Source organism: Clupea harengus, chromosome 4 (genome assembly GCF_900700415.2).
Source record: "Clupea harengus chromosome 4, Ch_v2.0.2, whole genome shotgun sequence".
In the NCBI taxonomy this organism is placed as follows: Eukaryota; Metazoa; Chordata; class Actinopteri; order Clupeiformes; family Clupeidae; genus Clupea; species Clupea harengus.
In genome coordinates this window covers 7,805,734-7,831,196 of record NC_045155.1, presented here as the reverse complement: position 1 = coordinate 7,831,196, position 25,463 = coordinate 7,805,734, and the positions used below count along the sequence as shown (strand labels likewise).

Below are 25,463 nucleotides of genomic sequence, written 5' to 3'. Positions count from 1 at the left end.
ACATGTATTTTACACATATACTGCATGCAATCTTTTAGAAAAAAAAAGATAGCATTAGGTCGCTGTGAAAAGCATGTCAAAATATATAATATATAGCCTATTCCGTAGAAATGGCTCAACTCATCCGTCTGTTATTTCTCCATTTATCCTTGGCCTTCTCACCCCTGAGAGGATGGTGGTCACCTGAAGAACACTGTATCCTTTCATACACCTACCCTCATGAAAGGCACAGGTAGACAGACAGACAAGCAAGCACACAGACACACGCTCACACACACACCCCCCACACAAACACACACACACACACACACACAAACATACAGTTAGCATGGAGGTCATGAGCAACAGGAGCTAGGAGATAGCTGGGCTTGCATTCACAACACACACACACAAACACACACACAAAGACTAAATGAGAGAGGGGAGGAGAGAGAGAAAGAGAGAGAGAGGAAATGTCAGAGACTGTGCCTTCTCCTGTGGGTGTTTGTATTTGAAGTAATGGTGTGACTTCCAACAAGGTTGAAAAGGAACGTGTCCCGTCTGCGCTTAATAAAAGCTCACAATGCGAGCAGACGCGCGGCGGGCCCGGCTGAATAAGTCTGGAGATGCCTGCGGAGAGACACGGAGAGGAATGAAATGAACGAGTGGGTGCGGAGTTCGCCGAGTTCAGCAGATGAGCTGATGCTGCCGTACTCCACATGCCACTCTGAGAGGCCGGTGATGATTTAAGGGTCTAGCGGTCATTCTGCCTCTTTCCCTCTGTTTTGCTCTCTCTCTCTCTCCCCTTCATGCAACATCAACCACAAGAATATGGAAAATAGCTTTGCACAATCTGTATAGAGCTCACCAAGACCATAAAATGACTATGTGCATTGTTCAAAGCAATGTTTGTGATATCATTTGGTGGGCCATTCATTCCTTTCTGTGTGAATAGCTCAGCGAGTTCCCTTTGAGACCTCCAGAAGACCACTTAGTGGTTAATTGCCATGTGAGTCATAATTACTGTAGAGCTTTATAACAGCATGTTGAACAGAACTGTTGTTAAGGCACTCAAAGATACTAAATAAAGCCATTGTAAACCTTTTGTACCTTTCCCGTTACAATATTTAGTTTTGTCACAGAGCCATTTGAAATGAAAGTGGACAGTGGCTAACAGTGAACATAAAATATTTGACATTTTACATTTGAATGGCATCCAAAACAGCTTCTGTTTCATGAGCATGTGGTTGAAGAATGAAAATCTCTACCCTGACGAGCAAGAAAGGAAATCTGTAGAGACCATCTTAGGTTAAAACGCTCTTCTAATATTGAAAGGATGGCCATCGTTTAGCATGTAAAGCAATAAGTAGGTGAGAAGGTCAGAAGGCCCTGGGCTCTGTGAAGCGACAATGTTATTGTTTTGTTATTGTTTTTTGAGACAATGTTATTGTTTTGATGCTACGTAAGTAAAATTGAATTGAATGAAGTTTGAGGGTACATAGGAGTGTTACTTGAGGACATGCGAGAGAGAAGTGAGGAACATGGTTAGATTAGATTAGATTCAACTTTATTGTCATTGCACAGAGTACAAGTACTGAAAAAACTGCTAATTTGCAAATTCTGGGTAGACGCTGAGCCTCGCGTTGTTCACGCGCCGCCATCTTGGTCAGACGGTGAGAGGAGAAATGAGACTACAAACACAAAACAAGACAAAAGGGTCAAAAGGAGAAACGAGAAAGACTGTCTTCTGTGTTTCAATATGTTAGTCTTAGAGAGTCAGAGAGTCTGCTTTTGTGTATGTGTCTGGGTTATTGTGCATTTGTATGCATATGAGTGTGTGTGTGTTTGTGTGTGTGTGTGTGTGCATGTGCGCCGATGCATGCTTGTGTATTTGTGTGTGTCTCTGAGGGGCTGTCTGTGTGTGTGTTGTGGCAATGATCTTTCACAGGAGAATATCAAGGTCAGTGCTCTGTCAAAGCGATACTCCTGCAGTCCTGCGTGAGTGCTTTTCACTTTGAGTCACCAGGATGTGCTGCCTTAGAGTAGAAACACAAACAAGACAAAATAGAGAAACTTTCAGAGAAGGGCATTCTATACACACACATACACACACACACACACACACACACACACACACACACACACACACACACACACACACACACACACACACACACACACCCACACACCCACACACACACACACAAACACACATACCAACACACACATTCAAAATCGACCTGGTTGCTATGCAGTAAAAAGAAGGTTTGATGGTAAGGACGGTTATGAGAAATGACATATGTCTGGACCTGAGACTGAACAAAAGAGTCTGAGTGATGTCTCGAGGATTCCGTGCCTTGTATTTGACTGAATGTGGGGTCTGGATTGTGTGTCTCAGGACTATGAAATGTATGCCTTTAGCTCGAGCCCTCCAGCACCAACTTCATGTGTCTATCACAGTTCAAATCCCCTTCAGTCAAGGCAATGCCGTGGCGGCTTAGTAAAAGTGTCTATTCCTGGCAGTCATCACCACATCATGTGCTCTGTTATGTGAGTGTGTATGTGTGCCTTTGTGTGTTTGTGTGTGTGTGTGTGTGTGCTTGTGTGTGTGTGTTTGGGCGCGCGCGCGTGTGTGTTACTACAGAGATGACTCAGAGCACTACTCTGCAGATATTTGACAGTTTCAGTCAGGAAGCCAGCACAGATAAAAACGTCATACTGACACACACACAGACTCACACACACACACACACACGCACTCACACACACACAGACTCACACACACACACGCACTCACACACACACACACACGCAACCACCCACACTCACAGACAAAAGTGTGAGCACGCATACATATACTTACACATACATTGACACATTCACATAGTACACACTCCCTGAACACAGAGAGAACAGAGGAATGGGAATATGTGACATTCTGTCACCACTAGATGGCAACACTGAGACATTGCGTTCCACCGGCACTCTGTGCAACAAGTAGCCCAGAGCCTCGTAGCAAACTGAGAATTTGAGTCCCTTTTTTATTACCACCCATTCAGATGTGAAGACACCAAAGCAACGGACAACAAAGCCATCATCACTGATACATGCACAGACAGGCAAATACAGTATGGGGGGCCTCACGTAAGTACATAAATGGAGACTTAAATATCATAAATAACCTATGCAGCGTCTTTCATTGGCTTGCTGAATGAGGAAAGTAAATGGAACATGTTGACTCATGACAGATAATGCATCTATTAGGCTGAACATACACTATCTCTCATGACTCATGCCATGGAAATACCTGAAACATATCACTGCAGATTGTGTCTGTTCCACTAACCAAAATAGACAGTTTTAATGACCCCCTTTTTAAACAATCCACTTCTGACTGAAGCCATCAGATATCCTGTAAATATAAATATCATTTAGCTGTTTAATCGCCTTTCCATATGGTGGTTATTCCCTGTTTTCAATTAGCTGTGTATTAAAGTCCCTGTGGTTGGCCCAACTACAGCTGTTTCATGCTAATGGAGATATTAAATATAAACTGAACATCAGTAAAATACATCATTCAGACAAAAGTCAGAGGTAAACATGTCACAAATATTTGCCTCAGAGTTTATTTACTGTGACAACCATTAAATGTCAAATCAATGAAGATAGGCATGGACTCTCTTGATTGAAATGAATGAGTAGGCCTATTGTCTTCCTGGGGCTTTTTATAACTGTTTCAATGGCCAAAGATACCTCATGGATCAAATCATTCTGAATGCTGCAAATATTTGACCAAAACAAAAAAGCATATCTAACACAATTGTTAAATAACATTACTAATTTAAATTGACAGAAAGGCATCTGCCCAGATATTATGGCATGTATCAAGGCAACCAAAAGGGGGCAGCAATGATGTATCATCACTTAATGTGTCTGGGACATTTTCTCTGGGTCTTTACTTGGGATACTTTGCATGCTGGTGTATTTAAAACCCTTTACGAGCGAAACATGTAAAATTAATCTTGCATTATATGAGTCATAACATACTTGTGTTGACCTCAAAAACTTGAAGGTGCTTGCGGGCTTCCGCATTGAATGGTGAAGTGCTGGTCGCCACATCATTTCATTACTGCTAATGCCTAATAAAAAAAGTACAGAACCCCCCCCCCCCCCCCCCCTTCGCTTTCTGATGGCCCACAGCCAGAGCACATTTAAAGGTGCGTACTTGCACACATAAAAACACATAGACAGATATGGGTTCATAAAGTGCCTTCACACATTCACACATCTTGCTCACATGTAAACTCTCTCTCCCTCACAGTAACACACACACACACACACACACACACACACACACACCGATAAACGTACATACATAATTATCTCCCTTTCTCTCTCTCCCTCTCTCTCTGTTTGTCCCCTTCACACACACACACACACATACATACACACACACAGCGAGACACAGATACACACACGTGCGCACACACACACAGCCACAGCCACAGCCACACACACACACACACACACACGCACACACGCACACACACACACCGATAAACGTATATACACATTTCTCTCCCTTTCTCTCTCTTTGTTTCTCCCCTTCACACACACACACACACACATAAATACACACACACGTGCGCACACACACACAGACACAGATACACACGTGCGCGCACACACACACACACACACACACACACACACACACACACACACACACACACACACACACACAGCCACAGTCACACAAACACACCCACACACACACATACAGCCACAGCCACACACACACACACACACACACACACACACACACACACACACACATGTGCACACACACACACATGTGCACACACACACAGCCACACACAGCCACACACACACACACACACAGACAGACAGAGAACTAATGGTAATAGTTATTCCTCTCGCTCTCTGACCACCCCAGGGGAGCAGTGGTCAGGAGCGAGAGTGACTGCCTGGAGCCTTTAGACACCTGCAGTGCACACCATCTGAAATATTCATAGGACTGTTTGCTTAATCTCTATCCCTCTCTCACTATCTCTCTCTCCCTCTCTCTCTCTCTCTCTCACTATCTCTCTCTCCCTCTTACTGTCTCTCTCCCTCTCACTATCTCTCTCTCCCTCTGTCTCTCTCTCTCACTATCTATCTCTCCCTCTCTCTGTCTTTATTCCCCCATCGCTTACACTCTCTTTATCACTATCTCTCTCTCTCTTTCCCCCTCTTTTTCTTTCTCTCTCTCACTGTCTCTCTGGGTTTGAGGGTTTGATGGCCACACTGCGGGTGATGTGATTGATCCTCCTGTCATTCTCCTAATGCCTGCTGTCTAAGAGGATAATTACATTTAACTGCTTCTCATATCTCTATCCCTCTATCCCTCTCTCCTTCTCCCTCTCTCTCTCTCTCTCTCTCTCTCTCTCTCTCTCTCTCTCTCTCTCTCTGTCTCTCGACTGATGTGTCTCTGTCTGGCCTCTAAAATGCCAGACACCCTTTTTTGCAGTTCCAGTCACTATAGTCATTGGGTTTCATTGGAAATCTTGACAAGATTATTCAGATAAGACTTTGAAGGTGGTCCCTGTAGTTATGGCATGTTCGTAGAAGTGCATTTAGATAAGGTTTACTGTAAGATAAGTCAAATCTCTCTCTCTCTCTCTCTCTCTCTCTCTCTCTCTCTCTCTCAATTCAAATTCAAAAGAAGCTTTTTTGGCATGACCATAACGTTCTACAGTATTGCCAAAGCATTTGGGTTGGATATATAATAAATGATTATATAAACAATACATATCTATACACAAGTCACATCAGAAGGGGAAAAGGAGAAGTGAGAACAATAATACAAATACATAATAATCATCATCAAGGGATTAATAGGCCGCAAGGTGAACCACGAAAAGTCCTTTAGAAATCGAATCCCGCTCCACAGGCGTGCATCTACACAATATTTAGTTCATAAAAAAGAAAGAGTCGTGCTTAGCTACCAAAAAAAAGTTCGTCGCTGACTTTCCAGTCAATTTTTGGTGCGTTTATGTTTTATGCCGAACTAGTTTCTTCAGAGCGCACAAGGATCTTGGTCGCGAGTGCTGGCACTTTTCGACACGTGATCATGCTACACCAATGAGGTAGCTGCTTTTTGTCAACAGAATGGCAAGATGGCGGCTCCCGTGGTTAGATTCAACGTTACCGATCAAGAGGAAAACACCCGAACATCCTCAAAAGTGGGCTAAATGGATTCTAAATAGTGCTGTATACATAGCCGCGTCCAAGAAGAACAATGAGGCAAATATACGATAATGTTATGCTTATGTTAAGTCATTTAGATCAAGTTTGACATACCTGGGAATACACCTTACTGACGATCTAACATGGACTGTGAACACCCAGCACACACTGAAGAAATCAAGGCAAAGACTGTACTTCCTACGTCAGCTGAGGAAGTTCAGAGCATCAGCACCCATCAGCTGTGTGTCCTGACAGCATCATCACTTGGTATGGGAACTGTACAGCCTGTGACAGCAGTACCGCATCATCAGAGCACCTCTCCCTACAGACCTACAAGAGAAGACTACGTACCAGGGCCCAAAGTATTGTAAAAGACTCCTAACATCCTGACCATGGACTTTTCTAAACACTGAGGTCAGGCAAACATCTCTGCTGCTACAAGACCAGAACAGAGAGACTGAGAAGGAGCTTCTTTCCTCAAGCATTCCGTATCCTGAACACACACAATGTGGAGTCACACCCAGAGAATGTGTGAATTCCGATCAAGGCTGAACACACACTGGTTCCGAGAGCTGATGACAACCTTGGTAATGTCAATGATACGTGTCCTGTTGCCAGTCCCTGTGAAAACATATAAACTGCATGGCAAATCTGTCTGCACACTTACAGCAATGACTGCCACATCAGTGTCAGAGCTCTTGATAATGACAGCTTTATGCTCCCGTGCAGCATGTTGTGCATGTAAAAACACCCTTGTGTCACATTCTTCATGATCACACTGCAGGTCTTCAACAACACAAACAGACTGTACACCCTCCTTAACAGTCACACAGTGACATTGATTTGTATGTGCAAGCAGAGGTTTTTGCCCACTATTGTAAGGTCTGCATTTTTCCATACAACATACAGGAATTCGGTATTTGTTCCTTCTGAGAGAAACTTTTTCCATTGGGTTGGGGTCCTCTGATCCGGGCCAAAGATTTGCATGCGTTGTGACCCTGCATCAGCTCTATACATGACCGTTCTAGGTTTTTGATACTGATGGGGGAAATCACGAGTCAGCCTCTTCTTCAACATATCCTGTCTGCAACACAACAAAACAGTGACAATTAAGAGTCACAGGAGTATCATGAAAAGCAGAGAGTGGTGGAGGTGGTACAAGACATTACAGGCTAGAACCTATCTGCCATACAGCACATTTAACACCAAAGATGCCCAAGAAAGGCACACAACGTCACAAACCTCACCACACACACACACACACACACACACACACACACACACACACACACACACACCACATACACACCACACACACACCACACACACACCACACACACACACACACACACACACACACCTTCTCTTTGTTGCCAAGTGGTACATGTCTGTGCAAACAGCAAGACTTAAAAACAGTTTCTCAGGCCTGTCACACACATGTTGTGTAAAGCTAGACTTGCACATGACAAATAATAAGACTTGAGAGAAAAATGCATTGCAGTTACCTGTAGTTTGAAGCTTCAAGACCTTCATTTGCTTTCACCAGTTCAATGAAGGCCTTCCTCAGCTGGCCCATTCTCTGCACCTCTTGGTTGACAAGCAGCCTTTGGCGAATGATCCTCTCACAGAATAACTTATAGCTGACATCAAACGTGGGCTCATTCCTAGAACACATATAAATGAATTAGGGTTGTGATTGTGTGCACATACAACAGAATGCAGATTGAATGTTTACTTATATAATGTTAAGTTAGTAGCTCCTTGAAATGCAATTTAATAAATAACTTACTGTTCTTTCTCTGGTTTTTCAGGCCTCGTCAAAAACCTGGTGTACTGATTATAACAGCCTTTGTGGTACTGCACCTCCAGAGCCGAGCCACGTTTGTAGGCTTGTCCTGTATGTATTCCATCGTGTAGTGGTGAAATAATATACCTCTTCGTGCTTGACTGAAGTAATATGCATAAAACAATGTTTGTTTTTTGATTTATTAAGACATTCCGGTGTATTTTCTTCGTCTTCCGTACTGCTCGATGAAGGCATGGTGGACGCCATCTTGCAACGCTGTTGACAAAAAGCAGCTACCTTATTGGTGTAGCATGATCACGTGTCGAAAAGTGCCAGCACTCGCGACCAAGATCCTTGTGCGCTCTGATGAAACTAGTTCGGCATAAAACATAGACGCACCAAAAATTGACTGGAAAGTCAGCGACGAACTTTTTTTTGGTAGCTAAGCACGACTCAATCTTTTTTATGAGCTAAAGATTGTGTAGATGCGCGACTGTGGAGCGGGTTGAAACGAAAACAGTGTTCACCTTACGGCCTATAACAACAACAACAGACATGAACATACATGAATTTAATTATGTATGGGCTGTCCCTCCGTTTATGGCAGGAAGTCACATATTGTGCAGCGAGGATGAGGCATTCCTCATTTTCTCCAGTGAGGTATGGAAGCCTCTCCTCACTGCTCGCCAGCAGGAACTCAGGGAGGACCTCACCAATCTTTTTAAAATAGTTTTGTCTAATGTCCTCATATTGTGTGCACTGTGTCAGGAAGTGAAGCTCTGTCTCTAATGCTCCTTGTTCGCAATCGAGGCATAGTCTGTTTTCCTTGGGCAGCCAGGAGACTGTACTTTGTTAACGTGGTTCTCAGATTTTTGTCTCTGATCGGGGTCAAATAGGGTGCTAAAGTATAATTTCTGTTTAGAAATAAGGGCCGCAGGTGAGCTCCTGATTTGGAGAACAATGGATGACAACATGGAAGTTAGAGGAGACCAGAGAGGCAGAGGAGTGAGGGTAAGAGTACGAGGATGAGGAGGAGGATGAGGAGGAGGAAGAAGAGGATGAGGAAGAGGATGAGGAAGAAGAGGACGAGTGAGAGTAAGAAGGAGGGCTGTTATCTCCGATGAGATTCGGGCCACTGTGATTGACCATGTCCTCAACCATGGTTTAACCATGCAGGAGGCTGGCCAGAGGTTGCAACCTAATATAAGCCGCTTCTCAGTTGCATCCATCATCCGGACGTTCAGAAGAGAGAATAGGTAAGAAACACTACTATGACAGGAAAACACTAGTTTGAATGCCTTATCAGGAGCATAGTGTTCTTGTATTTACTGTATAGTATTTTACATTGTACTGTATTTGTATATTTTGCAGAACTGAAAGATTACCCCAGCGTGGTGGGACGGAGCGTTTGTTTACAGCGGAACAGGAGACTGCAATAGTAAACATGTTTCTGGCAAATAATGCCTTACGTAACAATAAAACAAATAAAAAGTGCCATAACTGATGACCAGGCCATGTTTCAAAACATTGACACAGTGAGCCTAGCTACAGTGGACCGTGTTTTAAGGCGGAACGAGCTTAGAATGAAGCAGGTCTACCGGGTGCCATTCGAAAGAAACTCAGACAGTGTTAAACAACTACGCCATGACTATGTGCAGGTAAGTCCTATATATTCTCACAACTGATTGCGTCCTATCAGCACTGACACATTACTCTACTGTATTGTAATCCAAATCCAATGTTATTTTCAAGTGTTTCACAACAATGTGTAGGTCTATTTCTGATACAATATTGTCATGTTTGTTTCAGAGAGTTCTTGAGCTAGAGACAACTGAAGAGGTGCATAAATTCATCTATATAGATATAGTTTTAACCTGTGTAAAACAAGGCGTCTGGGCAGAAATATTATCGGCCAACGTGCCATTGTCAGTGTCCCTGGCCAGCGGGGAGGGAATATAACTCTGTGTGCTGCCATCAATCACCACGGCATCCTCCAATCACCACTCTATCCTTGGCCCCTACAACACTGCCCGTCTCCTCACATTCTTGGACACACTCCACAACATTGTAATGCCAGATGATGCAGAGCAGCCCAGGTACGTTGTTATCTGGGACAACATAAGTTGCTCTGGTGCGCACCTGGTTCATCAACCACCCACAGTTCTTGGCACTTTCCCTCCCACCATACTCTCCCTTTCTGAATGCAATAGAGGAGTTTTTTTCAGCATAGAGGTTTTTCAGATGAAGTTTATCTGGCAAATTCAATCCTCAAGCGCAGATCCCATTGATACATGGAGGAGGCATGTGGCGATATAGCCCCAGAGGCATTCCAGGGCTGGATTCGCCATACCAGGCGATACTTCCCCCGCTGCTTGGCCAGAGAGAATATAGCCTGTGATGTCAACAAGGTCCTGTGGCCAGACAGGAACAAAAGACAGGATGAAGCCTAATTTTTTATCCTTTTTTATTTTACATTTTTCTTTCTTTTTTTTGTTGACTGTACTGGTCTATTTCCTATTGTTTGTTCTGTGCACAAATTTGAAAAAATAAAGAAACATTTTTGTTGTTTTGTATATTTGTGTGTTGTTTTATATTTGAGTTAAAACATTATACAGTTACAATATTTTACAACAGGAGAAAGCGTACAGTAACACTGAACATGAAAAGGCATAATGCTCCTGATAAGGCCTTCATACTGGTGTTTTCCCATTTCATAGTAGTGTTTTCCATTGAGCACATCATTGTTCAATCGATGCTTAGAAATGTCTACTCATATAATGGTCTGTGTTTGTCATTTGAAAACAAAATACCATTTTGAGGTGACATAACATTGTTTTGAAAGCAAAGTAGCATTTTGCAGGAGATATAAAGGGTTTTGCATTTTGTGTGAGTGGTTTGGGGATTTATGTTTAGAGTTTTGAGAAAATGAGGCATGCTTTCAAAAAATGTGTGTAAGCAATTGAGAAAAACTGTTTCCAGAATTTTATACCTTTTCTGTATTTTTGTAATCAATGGATATTGGCCTAATTCTGCCCTGCAGGCATTGTGTATGGCACATCTGTGAACTTTTAAAATGCTTTTGCAGAACTCGGCATGCAAGGTCTCAATTGCATGTTTTTCCCATTTGTTGAAATCCTGATTTGTAAGTGGACCCCACACCTCACTGCCATAAAGGGCAATTGGCTCAATTACTGATTCGAAAAGTTTGAGCCAGATTCAGACTGGAATTTCTACAGGAATTTGTCACCCTGCGTGCTTTTTCTCTCAAATCATTTACTGCAAGATTGAACTTTCCATTTGAGTTGAGTATTAAGCCTAAATATCTGTAGTTATTTGTGTGTTCAATTGAGTGTGGCCCTATTGTAAAGTTGCGTTTTTGTATCTGAGATCTGGATCTTTTTTCGAATATCATTATTTTAGTTTTGTTTAGGTTTACTGCCAGGACCCAGGTCTGGCAGTACTGCTCTAGCAGATCCAGCTTTTGCTGTAATCCCTGTTCAGTGGGTGACAGCAGAACCAGGTCATCGGCATAGAGCAGGAGTTTGGTTTCCGAGTCGTGTAGGGTGACACCAGGTGCTGTTGATTTTTCTATGATTCTTGCCAATTTGTTTATACAAATGTTAAATAGGGTTGGGCAGCCTTGTCTTACCCCACACGGGAGAGGAATTTTGTTCTTTTGCTTCCAATCTTTATTGCGCACTTACTTCCTGAATACATTGATTTTATCAGGTCATAGGTGTATCAGGTCATCAGGTCACAGGTCATCAGGTCTCTCTCTCTCTGCTGGGTTTCTCTAACTTACCGGATGTGATCCCAGTGGGTGTTCTGTGCTTGTGGCATTTGATGAGCAGGCAGAGCAAGGACATGTGGCAGCTCAGGGAACAGATTTCAGGCATGTCTGAATCAGTTTCTCTATGACACACACACACACACACACACACACAGAGAAAATGAGTTATGACTTGCTCACTGTATGTCCATGAGAGCAACTGTCAACTGTCACACTGTGTGTGTGTTTTGTGTGTTTGCATACACATGTATGTATTAGTCATGTTTTTGCAAGTTTTTTAATACACAGTTAGCAATGATTCACATACTTTTTACATGCACAATCTTACCAACCTAAACAATCAAGGAGAGATAGAGAGACAGAGAGATGGAGGGGAGGGGGAGAGGGTGGGGGGAGGGTGGGGGGAGGGGGGGATAACTGCGCCTGATTTTTATCCCTGTAGGCTCTGGCTGATTCCCTCGCCCTTCATAGTGTTGTGCATGCACTCTGTCTCTTTAAATTAATGTCCCGTGAAGTCCAGAAAATGGGAGCGGGAACAACAGACTTCACATTGCTCTTAGCTTAGAGCTTAGAGTCGTCCTCCTTATTATGTAAAGGGTTCTTCCACCTCCCTCAGCGACTCTCAGCTCCTCCCCCTGTTGCTGTCCAGTTGGTACGGGCCAGACCGCCGTAACCTCCTCTCCATCCTGCATCCCTAAGCTGCTGCTGCTGCTACTGCGTGTGCAAGCAAGAGAGAGCAGGGGCCGGCAGCAGACAGTACACACAAAGGACTCCTCTTGGGCTGTTGGGGTAAGAGATGATAAGCATGTTTGTGTGCGAGTATGTTGTTTGTGTTGGTGTGTCGTGTGTTATGCATCCTTGCGAGAGACTAAAAAGACTAAACTTCTGAGCCCAGGTTCTTTTCTTGATACTCCCAGGCAGTCTCAGAGGTCCCAGGCTTGTGGCTGCAGGGCCAGAGGAGAAAGATGTCTGGTGTCTGCAAGGCACAGGAGGGGAAGACCTCCCCATAGACACACACACACACACACACACACACACACACACACACATACACATACACACACACATACACATACACATACACATACACACACACACACATATAGACTCAGGGAAACCCAAGCTCTAGCAGGTGCCATTATCAATAAGCCATGTCAGGCACTGCAGCACCGAACCACGGCAAACGCCTGTCATGTGAGTACCAAAGCATGTTATTTCACCTCCTACTCCAGGATAGGACAGGGGATTTTGATGTGCATGCACTAACATAATGAGCTGGAGACACTTGACTAAGTTACTATACTGCAACCTGAATAGCCATCCATAGCCATGGCTTCAAAGTGAATCCCCGCTTGCAGTGTTGTCCTTCTTTGTTGGTCATCTGCTTTTTGTGATCTCTTTAAAAGTTAGCTGAGTTGTTTTTAATTAATGTCTTGGAGGCTATATTTATTTGTTAGAGTCAGTATATCCTGTTTAAGAGAAACACATAACCCTTTGAGCTTTCTATCTTGTTAAACAAAGCTGGACAAACAGATTGTTCACTTAGAAAAAAAAATCTACTCACAGTAGAGAGTAAGTCAATAATAGAACTGAGACATAAGGTGCTTCTCATTCCGCCTCTCAGCATTGTCTGCGTGGTCCGAGCCATAATTAACGCTCATTAACGCCGTCTTGTAAGGGGATGGCTCTCTCACTCTCATTTTCTCTATACGTGGTTAAAAATAAACATGCTGTTCTTAAAGACCTTTACCCAGTGAAGTGCAGCAGCAAACTCAGAACAACACTCTCACTCCTTTAATTAAGAGGAGGACTGAAGTACAACTGTGGCAATGTACTCATCACACAACCCTGCTCTCGCTCAGAGTAGTTTAGTTTTCAGCCTGCTAAGACCGCAACTGACTCTACGGCAGAGCTGATCCAGGGTCAGTGATTGTCAGTCTGGGATGAAGAAACTGAACCTTCACCGCCTTTGTGTTTATCTGTCTGGAGCATTGGTTTCCATTTAGCTTGTTCTGCCTGATATTCACCGTGTTTTGATATGCTGGGCACACACATGGGCAAAGCCACATGGCCCAGTTTGCTTACGTAAGTAATCTGGTCACAAACACTCCACGCGGAGAGACTGAGAGATGGAGAGAGAATAAGAGATGGGGAAGAGTGGGGAAGAGGAGGGGTAGAAAAGCAAGGTGTTGGCAAGCAACACACCCAGATATAGCCACATACCCAGAAAAACAGCTCTACAGGTCGGCACACAGTAGTAGAAAAGGGCTGGGGAGATCAACAGTGTTTGTGCAGCTATTCTCTCCTTAACTGGGACAAATGTTCAATACCCCTATGAACCACATCACCCTCCTCTTAGCAGGCGGTTAAAAATCACTATGCACCTGTCACCAATAATCCCAGACAACGCATGCACCATTTCAGTGTGCCTTGACTGTTTCCAGGCAGTGAAAGAGAATTGTGTGCGTCTATGACTGTTGTTGGTTCGTTTGTTGCACTTAGTGATTCCTCAGAGCCAGTTATTTTCTGCAAGTTATTTTATTATTCAGTGTGGCGACATATCAGGGACAATATGGCAGAGACCATTTATGCATTCATCTCATCATTTCTGCATGCTGTATGGATTTAGCTCAGGGTGGAAAGAACTCCATACTCTGACACAGAGTGGGAGTAAGACAAACGATGGCTTAAGATATTACTTATATAACAAACAGATATTAAATCCTATCCATCAGCTGTAAGGTCACATTTGCTAAAAAAAAAAAATCTGCAGTCTTTTACAATATGCATTATTAGTATTATACACCAGAGTTGTGCTACGCCAAATGAAAGGGAAAGAGCACAGCGTCTCTGCATACAGGATCACTTATTATTAATATTTCAGATGTGGAGAATTACTATCCTGATATTGAGCGATAGTGGTTAGACACCAAGGGATTCGGCCTCCAGAAAATCACCTCTGCATAATTAGTGTGGTGAGCACTGTGGTGGTCTGTGCTGAGCTAAAGGTCTGCTGGACATGCCCTTGACTGAATCCCAGATACAGGCTGTGGGGCTTGACGAGGGGGCGTGGATGAGCTCTCACACTACTTTTAAATGGGAGGTGATCTCATTTACTGGGATATGACCTCAGTCCCAAGAGGACCGGAAAGATGGAGAGGGAAATGGAAAGAGGGAAATGGAAAGAGGGAGAGATGGAGAGGGAGAGATGGAGAGGTGAAGGGGTTCATAGGAGGGAAATTGAGGGAAATGTGGCGGCAGTGACACACACCTATAGAAGATGCCCTGTTGTTTGGTCAGAGCCCCAGCTGTGAATGTGATAAGGCTAACGGTGATTTGTAGGGAGGTTATTTGAAGGATCCCACAGGATACTGATCTTTATTGTGCTGAGAACTTATGGAGCTCGCTCTGCCGTCATACACTGTCTGTGTCTAAATGTCTGTGCAGGTGGATGTTGGCTTAAAAGGGAGTGGGAAACCTAGAGCTTCAGGAAAACTCTTACTCTTTTCTTACACAGATACACACACACAGAGGGAAAGAGAGAGAGAGAGAGAGAGTGATCAAGACTTAAAGAAAGAGAGGAGAGAGAGAGAGATGTACTGCACAGACAAAGACATACACACGCGGCAGTATCTACAAAAATAATCTTTCCTTAGCAGTCTCTTCAAAGGGGAGGCCACTTATTTTTCTGAGGATGAAAGGACATTATGTTGATCTGCTTTCTATGGTGACCATAACACTTCATCACCTCCACAGACATGCTGATGCTGATGCTGCAGCTTGTTCTTCACCCCCCAGGCATCCATCCCCCATAAGTCAAACATGCTGCCACGAACAGACAAGCAAAGATAAGAAAAAAAGACAGAGAAAGAGAATGAGAGGGAGAGTAGAGAAATGGATGCAAAGCAGAAGAAGAATACACTATAATAATAGAAGAATAATACCGTACTAGAAGAACGGATTCACCAGATTTCATTGGCCGCATTATGAACACACACACACACACAAATGCTCTAACCCCATCATCATGCGCTGACTTCTATGATTAATCCCTGAATGCAGGCGGTTAGGGTGTGATGGGAATGAGGGAGAGGAAAGGGAAGATAAAGGAGGACGATGAATACAGGAATGACTTGGGTTATCCTGCCGTTGTTTGAAAGAGTCCCTCTTTATTTCTGCGTATTCAATCTCCTGATGCATTTTAGCGGAATATAAATTTAATGCAGGGGGCTCAGCAGTCCATTATGGCCCAACACTAAAGTCATCCGTCACTGCACTGGAGACGCTGGGGTTTTTATAGTAAATTATTCTCTTGCATTCCTTTAAGGGGCCGGGCCGGTTGAAATATGACTCAGGAGTAATGCATCCCCGTTTGTTCTTGTTGACTGCTAAAAAAAAAAAAATTCACATGGGAAATCACAACAGAGGAAATATTATTAAATGCATCACCGCTCCCATGCGACCTCATCCAATAGAACAGTACTGTAGGCTCCCTCCACCCCAACCCCTCCCTTCGCCCCCCCATGTCAGTGCCAAGTCACATGCAAGAGCTGCATACTCACCCACCTATAGCGTTAACACCCAGGCCTGAGGTGCTTATTCAGTCGAGCAGGAAGTGAGTCCTCCCCCCCAGGGCTTAATTTACCCTTATCATTTATATTTGTCAGTTCTATGTGTTGTTTATTTGGGCTTATAGGGGCTATCCATTGATTTATGTGTGTTTCACAGCAATCTCTCAGTAAGTAATGCTCAAATTCTATTGAAAGTTAGCAGCTAGCAGACATGCTGAAGTGAAATGAAACCGATTTTTTTGCCATTTATTTTTATGTCACTATCACTAAGGCAAATCATGTTTTTTTAAAAAGAAGGCACAGTTCTAGCACATTCTGTGCATATTTATTTGCTGGAACATAGTTCTGCATAGTATGCAGTATACTTACTAATGCTTTCAAGCATCAGACAGCTGTATTAAGGGTGCAATGGTGTACATCCCCCCTGTGCTTTTTCTAAGATGCCTTGCAGAGTACACCATAAATACACTGGCTAGAAAGCAGAATGTCACTCAGGACAAGGTTGTCCAGTGGAATGGCATTACATCTGACAGATACAGTATTGACCACATGTCAATCAACCTGGGGGCTGTTTTCTGGAAAGCTGTTCTGAGAAACATGACACACGCCCAACCCTGAAACCAGCAATAGTCCAAAGAAGACTCAGGGAGAGATCACATTTAAAGAGGGCAAATACAGGCGTAGTCATTGCACAGTTCCTTTCAGGCAAGGTCTGGTACACCTAGTCATTTACCCTGTAATTATGTACGAACAAAATATCCACGTCATCATTTATTTGTATCATGTACATGTATTTGTTGTCTGCGTGTACTAACTTATGTATGTGTAGATGCACTGAGGGCGTATCATTTTCATGTTTTTCTCTGTAGTAATCCAAAAATAATTATGATGCGGTCATATCACCTGCACCTAGGCAGAAGCTGGCAGGCAGACAAAGCCCTTTCAGCAAATCACATTCATCACAAATTGCAAAGACACAACGCACAGCGATGGTCACAAGCCTGAGTTGCATAATGACTTACTGCCCAGCAGTTGTGTCACGCAAGCAGATGGACACACACACACACACACACACACACACACACACACACACACACACAGAACTCTCCCCTGCTCTCTGTCCCATGCTCCTCCTAAAACCCTCTGTCATGGTGGTCTTGTAATAGCTAACCCCGGTACAAAGGGATCAGTGGTCTGTTATATAAGGCTGTTATATCTGCGAGGTAATTAAGGCGGGACGTGGAAGGCACCGTGGCTGGCGTTCTCTTAAAGGGGAGGAGGTCATGGACTCCGAGCCCATCAGATCTGCCCGCCTTAAGCTCCTTACGTGGTCTTAACTCCTACAGCAAACTCCTACGCTCTGGCGTCTCGCTCACAAACACCACACAGCTACAACACGGCACCCTATGAGGTCTTAAGCCCACTGACTGATGTATGTGTTATGGGCATTAGGGCAGGGCACATACTACTGTGATAGGGTCCTTGGGTGGTGCTAATTCACTAATGGACGGGAGTGCGTTTTGAATGATCAAGGATTAGGTCGCATTGGCAGTCACTGCTCTGGAGCTGGCTTAAAGTACAAGAGTAACACCTATAAGACTGTAGTGTAAATAAAAAAACAGATAGACAGAGAGAGAGGGAGAGGGAGAGGGCGAGGGAGAGAAAGAGAGAGAGAGAGAGAGAGAGAGAGAGAGAGAGAGAAAGCGGTTGTGACTAGTGACTAGTGTAAATTAACTGTAATAATGTATTTGAGTGACTATTGTATAACTGTTTGTCTGAAAGCGGGGGCCTTGTTGGGGGTTGCGTAAGATGGCATGTGAGGTGGGTACAAAGATGGCTCCAGGACAGGGAAGCCAGCAGTGAAGTGGCATCCTCTCCTTCACTTCACCAGCCTCCCTCCCACCCCCGCTTCACTGCAAAGAAACAACTTACTCACACACAACGAACCAGGACATGGGCATTCCTGTGGTGAAACAACAGTACGCGTGAGAGAACAGTCACTGAGGTGTCCCTGTTATACAAATACGATGAATGCAGCAGAGACAAAGATCTTCATAACAAGCAGCAGCATGATTTTCTTCTGTAAAGACTATTTATGTATATTGAGACACTATGAGGGCTGAACATTTCTAATCTTCTATCTAATCTGAAAGGAGTATTTTATTTTCCCTGCGGCAAAGGAGTTATAACGAGTTATAACATCAGCCAAAAAAGAAACTCTCCCGAATTTGGTCATGTAGTATATACTCGTTTAATGACATCGTTGCTATTTTACCAGAGGACAGAAGCCAAAATCAGTGACCTGACATCTAAAGATGTCTTTTTTGTCAATGTTATTTTGTGTTTGCTTTTAAAGGCACATAAAAGCACTTCCTAAATAAACAGGCCCATTGTGTAAGGGGGTTGTGCCTTTCTCTGCAGTGAGAGGGACGCGAGGCATTGTGGCCATGGGGCAGAGTGAGGTTTTTATGTAAGCTGTGCTTTTGAATCATCGTCACTGTCTTCCCCCAGCATGGCATCCCCCCATGACCATCACTGCCCAGGCTTGCTTCTTCTTTTGGGATGGTGGCAGGGCTCTCTGTACATGACGCAGGGATTGTGCAGCACCCTCTCTGCCCCAAGCCTCAAACGGTTTGAGGTTTATTATTGCACGTCTAGCAGTTCTAGCACCTTTGTACACACAACACTAACCTTATTATTGTAATGATTCATGTAACCACATTATTCATGGTGTATCCAATGCAACCACAGTGATCCTGCACCCACTAGTTTACCACCCTACAGAGAATTCCAATGTTGAGATGGCATAATGGCGTCCCGTGTTTACCAAACGGGATCTGGCATCTCGTTACAGGAAGCACTGAAGACGTTATGGCGTTATAGAACGTCATTACAAGCCAGTCAGCAGCATGTAATTATGGTAAATTTCCACGTGCTTCACGACACGAGTTACGAAATGTGTAGGTCCAGAAACAGAGGTGATTGAATGACAGAGAGTTGAGCTGGCACCTCTGACAGCCTAGTCTCCATCACATGTGATTTCGGATGATTGACACGAAGGCTTTCAGAATTAGACAGAGCGCCTCAAGGCTGTCACTGACTGTTCCAGGTGGGAAGCAGTGGCTGTCTTGTGCATCTCCACCCTTACATGGCGGCTGCACAGATAGTGTGTAATGCACGTGTGTTTGGTTGCGTAACACTGAATGGAGCGCTGTGTGTGCATACCCTTGGATGGCTGAGCTGTGCCCTGTGCTGTGGCTCTGGAGCAATGCCTGGTCTGCTATTGGGTGCGAGGATGGAAGAGGGGCATGAATCATAATGAGCAATGCTGCTGTGTCACACTGGCACACACACACACACACACACACACTCACACACTCACACACACACACACACACACACACACACACACACACACACACAGATACACACACAAGCACAATGACTCACTCACACACACACAAACAGAAATGGGCACACACACACATTTACATACATTCACGCATAAGACAACACAGACAAAGTGACACACAGAACCCCACACTTTCAGAGAAAGAGACCTACACGCATGCACACCCACGCAGACATGTGCCCAAAGACATTCATGGCAGAACCCGCCACATTATCTTGTGGGCTAATGTGGTTAATGCAGTGGGAAGGACATGAAGCAGTTGCACAAGCCGAGCTCAGTGCTGGGAGGATCAGACAAGCACAGAGGGCAGTCAGAGATGGAGCGCTCAGTATGGACAAAACATTCACACTGATGGAGGATTGAAAAAAAAATCAATTGATTCAAATTGTATACAGGTTGACCATGACTTTAAGCATGGATTTCAAAAGGACTTAATTTCTTCCTGTGTGTTTCTATTTGTCTCGCCCCCCATGTCTTTATGTCTTGCTGTCAGCCGGCTAAAGGCTCGCTATTGTCCCATCATCCCTCTGAGCATCTCTCACACTGTAGCCACAGGCCTCCCATTCCTTGAATACCAACCAACAGTAACCCAGCCCTGTCCAGTCCTCAATGCATCTCACCCTTACTAAACTCAATAACCTTTTCCACTAGACCCCCCCACACACACACACACACACACACACACACTCACCCACTCACACACCCACCCACCCACACACACACACACACTCAACTACCCCCCTGGTAGCTTCTGTCAGGCTCTCTTCTCCTGGGCACTCCTTATTGATTTCTGCTCTTTAGTGCTTACTGTTCTTTGAGTCTGAGCAGCACGGCCAAGTGCATTTTATAAATCAAACCCCCACCTCTAGTTACGGCTTCTGCTACTGCTGCCCACCACTAGGTAAAGGATGACCTTTCTCAGCAGAGTATGCTTGTGTGTTTGTGTACGTGTTTACATACGTAGGCCTATCCATGCTCTAGAGTTTGTGCCTGTGTGTGGGGGGCGTGCTTGTGAAGAATAGGTGCATGTTTGTGCAATTGAATTTCGGTATGTGTTAGCGAGTGTGAGAGAGAAAGCACTGGAAAATTCATGTTGTTAGCATGTTTTAAAGAGATGCATTCTCAGTGAAGTACTAAAAGAAAACAGCAATACATAAAAGAGGTATAAGAGGGCACGCATGGCAAAGGATGAGGGTTGTGTGCAAGTAACAGAATAAAATGAGCAGACATACATAATTGCATAGCATACATGCATATATATATATATATATATATATATATATAAAGAAACATTATGTTCTGTTTAAAGGGGTATGAAAAAATATATTTGTCTTTATACTAAGCGGTGTGTGAGAAATGTATTAATCACTTGACTGTCCATTGGCCTGCCTTTTTTCTGGTGTTCAGCGGAGTCAGAGCACACCCAGAGGGTTCCTGACATGGACACCGCCCAGCACCTGAAGTTGAGGGAGAGGCAACGCTTCTTTGAGGAGGTCCTCCAGCACGATGTGGATGTCTACCTGGCCACATCGCACCTCCAGATCGACAACAGGAAACGTCAGTTTCAGTCCGCCTCTAACAGAACGCACACACACACACACACACGCACACACACAAACAGTCATAGATGTGTATGTGTAAACAACACAAATGTTCGAAATGTTGTTCGAAATGACTTGAGACTGCAACATGCATGCCAACCACAGAACATGATCCTGTATGTAAACCAACCACAGAACATGATTCTGTATGCAAACCAACCACAGAACATGACTCTGTATGCCATATGATTTCTAAACCACAGCTCCTATGGGGAGCATCTCATCTATGGAGGTGAATGTGGACCTGCTGGAGCAGATGGACCTGATGGACATCTCAGACCATGAAGCCCTGGACGTGTTCCTCAACTCAGGGAGTGACACAGGCCCTCCGGCCTCGCCCCTACCAGGTATCGTACAGACAGTGCTCGAGCCTAAGTAGTTGCGACATAATAATCCTGTGCGTGGTGTCTAAAATAACATTGTGACTACAACAGGTATTTTAGCTTGTGCTAAGATTGTTATGGGTTGAGTCACCACTTCAATATACACCTGTGGTAATACCCAGCTATAGCACATTGTGATTTAGGATAAAAAGATCATTTTCAACTAATACCAGATGACCTTACACATACACTTGACACCAGACGACCTTACACATACACTTATGAAAACTAAGCTAGGAGCAATAGGTGGGCGTAGCCCGGCATGCTTCATGGGACTGCAAACTTTGTAAAACATGCCAGCTGTATTACTACAGTATATTAATAAAGGAAAGCAAGCAATAGATCAGCAAATAATCCAATTGCGGAATGCTCACCAGTCCGGTCTACAATTTGTATCTATAAAGCGACATCAACATTAGACTAAATGTGGGGGAGGAATGAGAGCTGGTTGTCTGGTAAACAAAATGCCTTTTAGTGTAGCTCCTCTGTCCCATACGTGTTACAGTTATTACAGGTTTCAGCTCCCCCCCCTTTGAATGTCACATGCAGTGCAATATTAAGCAAAACAGTTTTTTCACTAAATATATATTTAATATACTATCACATCCAAGCCAGTTGTTTATGAGTTCAGTAGTGTATGGGTTCTGTGTGTTTCTGTGTTTGCCAGAGGTGTACGACGAAGATGATGAAGATGAAGATGAGAACGAGAATGAGTTGGTCTACAAGGACGGAGTGGGCCCTCAGGGATCAATCAGGCGCCGCCCTGGTTCTAAGAACCGAGGGTCATCCGGGTCTACGGGCTCTACTGATCCAGACAGCCTAGACACAAGTGAGGGTGGGGCAGACACTCCTGTCATCCAATCAGACGAGGAAGAGGTGCAAGTTGACACATTCCTCTTCTCCTCCACGTCATCCGGAAAGGAGGAGGAAGAGGAGGGGGAAGAGGAAGAGAATGAGGATTTGCCTGCTCGGTCCTCGTAGCAGTCTATTGTAGGTTTGACGGTTGGAGCAAGATCAACCACAGTCATACAAGTGTGAGATTGTTACGTGTGATTCTCGTTAGCTTCTTTCCCTTTGTCTCTCACGAACAGCATTGCCCCTTGCAAGCCACTTCAGGGAAACTACAAGCTCAGCCTTTGAAATGGCACAGAGTATTTTTCAGACACACCCAAATAATAATTCCCTTCAAGTGCCATAAATTATTCACCCTTGGCAATTTCCATCTAATTAAACATTTTTGTGGTGTCTTACCTCAGGTGTCCTTTCATATCTTTCTCCTCTCCCCAGCTGTAACTATCTAGTACATTACAAACCACCAGTGATAAATGACTGCTATGTCTGGCGGAGTTCATTATCTTCAATTCAACTCATCACTCAGTCCTCATTCAATTACATCAATGTAGTGTAACTGCAAAACAAACAGACAGAATGCCAGATTGACCGCTGACAAAATTAAAAACAATAATTCTTTCTTGTTTCTCAATACCTTTCTATTAGCACAACGAGACATTGTTTGACCATAAACAGGAACTATGCTTGCTATGCTATGACTTGACACATGGGACGAGGATGTTTATTGTCAAGGAGAGCATTTTGTCTGGTATGCCCTCTGTAACCTTTTTCTCATGACTTACCGACCACAGAAACTGAGCTCAGGACGAAGGCAGGGGAACAGAAGGACGTGAGCCAGTTCTCTGAGCGAAAGGGCAGGGATGAGCCTGCAAGAACGGAGGCACCAAGCCAAGCACCGTCTCAGCTATAGGGATAGCTATCTCCTTGGAAGAGCTCAAATCCCATCAGTGTGTGCTTCCTGTTTTATTTGGTTTCTCAGCCTCACAGTGCTGACTGTGACGAGACACATTTACATATCCCATGTATTTACTTACATTTGCATTGAATCATTATATATGCTCCCTAGGACTCCAAGCCATGAGTCGTCAGGCATGGCGAGTCCTTTTGGTTCGAGTAGCTTAAGTAAAACACATGTGGGATCACGGCGCCATGACTTAAGGTCTTTTGTGCAAAATGACTTCACACTCTCAAGAGACCTCTTTCTACGGTATTATATGTGTGGGGCAATTTGACGAGCATGGATCTGAATAACATTAGTTGTGAATGCATGCCATAGTGTAAGCATTTTCGCCCGAAAGAAAATAGTTTTCTGTGTGGTGTTTAGGTGCTTCGTGTGAAGCATGTCGCCTTTATGAAGAGCAGGGAGGTAGTGTATAATATTCCTATTCCAGTGGTCAAGCCTATACCTACTGTTATAAAACAGTTTTTGTATTGCCATGTCTTTGTAAGTGAATGTGTGCCTGGATGTGAAGCTGTGTAAGTGTTGGTGTTTGTGTGTGTGTTTCCAAAAAAGCTCTCTGTGTGTATGGTGTGTCTGTGAGGCAAAACACAGTTGTAAGCTTCCCACCTCACCATCTGCCATATTTCCATACGTACATATCCTATGTGTGCAACTGTCTTCATTTTAGGCGTGTATTAATAAAAGAGACTTCACTTTGGTATGTGACCTGAACTCCTCATTGAAAATCCTTTTTCTCCTATGACACCAACACATCCAAAGCAGCAGACTAGATATCGCGCTGACCTGGGCTAGATTTGCTCTACTGTTGGATGGTTTCTGACCTAATACCTTGTATTTAAGCAACAAAAAAAAATCCTTTGAATGAGCTATAGATAACAGGTCACCTATTTTCAGATATGTTAAACACCCATAGAACTTACTTACAACATGAATATAAAGTATTCTGGCCAGCATACATACAAAGTTCATGACCTTTTTGATGTATGTGCCAGTGTTTAAACAAATAAAGAACAAACTAATTGCCAGTCTCACATACAGCAGTTAATATTCTCACACCTCTTTTTTTATGATTCATAAGTACCAACTATGATTATGTGAAGGGAGGGACACAATGCAGGGAGGGGAACCACAAACGGGCCCAACTTTTATAGGGCTGACTGTACAATCATAGTTAGTATCTATACTGCTGACACGCTATCAAGTTTTACATAGGAACAGTATCAGAGAAAGCTGTAGGACCGTTAACCTCCATCAGATCAGCTCAGTCATAATACTACACTCTTCTTCACAACCTCTTCTCTTTCCATGCCATGGGACTTAGATGAGCAGCATTTAGATGTGTGAAGGACTGCTTCCAATGCAACTTGTGAAGGCATGAGTCCTACCTTAAATCACAGAGTGAATTTAGACATGCAAATGACATGACATGAATGTAAAGAAGAATAAAATGCTGCCTTCTAAGATCACTGATGGTCAGGGGATATTTTTGGCTATCATATTTAGTTTAAATACAAGTTTAGTTGGAATAGTGTCTGGTTTGACAGGAAAACATTTCACTATTGAGGGCTAAAATTCACTAAAAGATCTAAAAACTACGAGAGCTCTGTTATAGATTAATCAGATCTGCAGTGTGATAAAACAACCAAAGAAGACATTTCTTTCGTAACTCTTTTTGCATTCTTCAGTTCGTATGCTGTTTACATGAATTTCACCAGACCTAATTCACTTTTCTGAGAAATTGCAAACAAGCTGAGAAACTCACTCAGCAAGCACTTAAAACTCCTCCCCAGTGTCAAGTGTGACTTGATAAAACCACCCAAACAACTAACATGCAGTAGGTGGTCTGGGAATGGAAAACAATAGCAGGAGAGGTGCATAA

The 25,463-nt window shown here is 43.7% G+C and overlaps 1 protein-coding gene across 2 annotated transcripts; it reads left to right on the top strand.

Annotated features, from left to right (window-relative positions):
• The first annotated feature begins 12,438 nt into the window (after positions 1–12,438).
• Positions 12,439–24,289, top strand: LOC116220290 (dysbindin-like). 2 transcript variants are annotated; one of them, XM_031565990.2, is made up of 5 exons: positions 12,439–12,593; positions 12,722–12,998; positions 21,195–21,344; positions 21,592–21,735; positions 22,439–24,289. In XM_031565990.2, the coding sequence occupies exons 2-5, from the start codon at positions 12,956–12,958 to the stop codon at positions 22,750–22,752; spliced, it is 651 nt and encodes a 216-aa protein (XP_031421850.1). In that variant the 5' UTR covers positions 12,439–12,593; positions 12,722–12,955; the 3' UTR covers positions 22,753–24,289. The 2 variants fall into 2 exon arrangements, with proteins under 2 accessions (XP_031421850.1, XP_031421851.1); XM_031565991.2 differs by lacking the exon at positions 12,722–12,998 and having other exon boundaries at positions 12,440–12,593.
• The last annotated feature ends 1,174 nt before the right edge of the window (positions 24,290–25,463 follow it).

Coding starts and splice junctions, on each gene's coding strand:
- LOC116220290 (XM_031565990.2), top strand. CDS start 12,956: ATGTCAGGCACTGCAGCACCGAACCACGGCAAACGCCTGTCAT. Junction 12,999..21,194: donor CCACGGCAAACGCCTGTCAT/GTGAGTACCAAA, acceptor TCTGGTGTTCAG/CGGAGTCAGAGCACACCCAG. Junction 21,345..21,591: donor CCAGATCGACAACAGGAAAC/GTCAGTTTCAGT, acceptor TCTAAACCACAG/CTCCTATGGGGAGCATCTCA.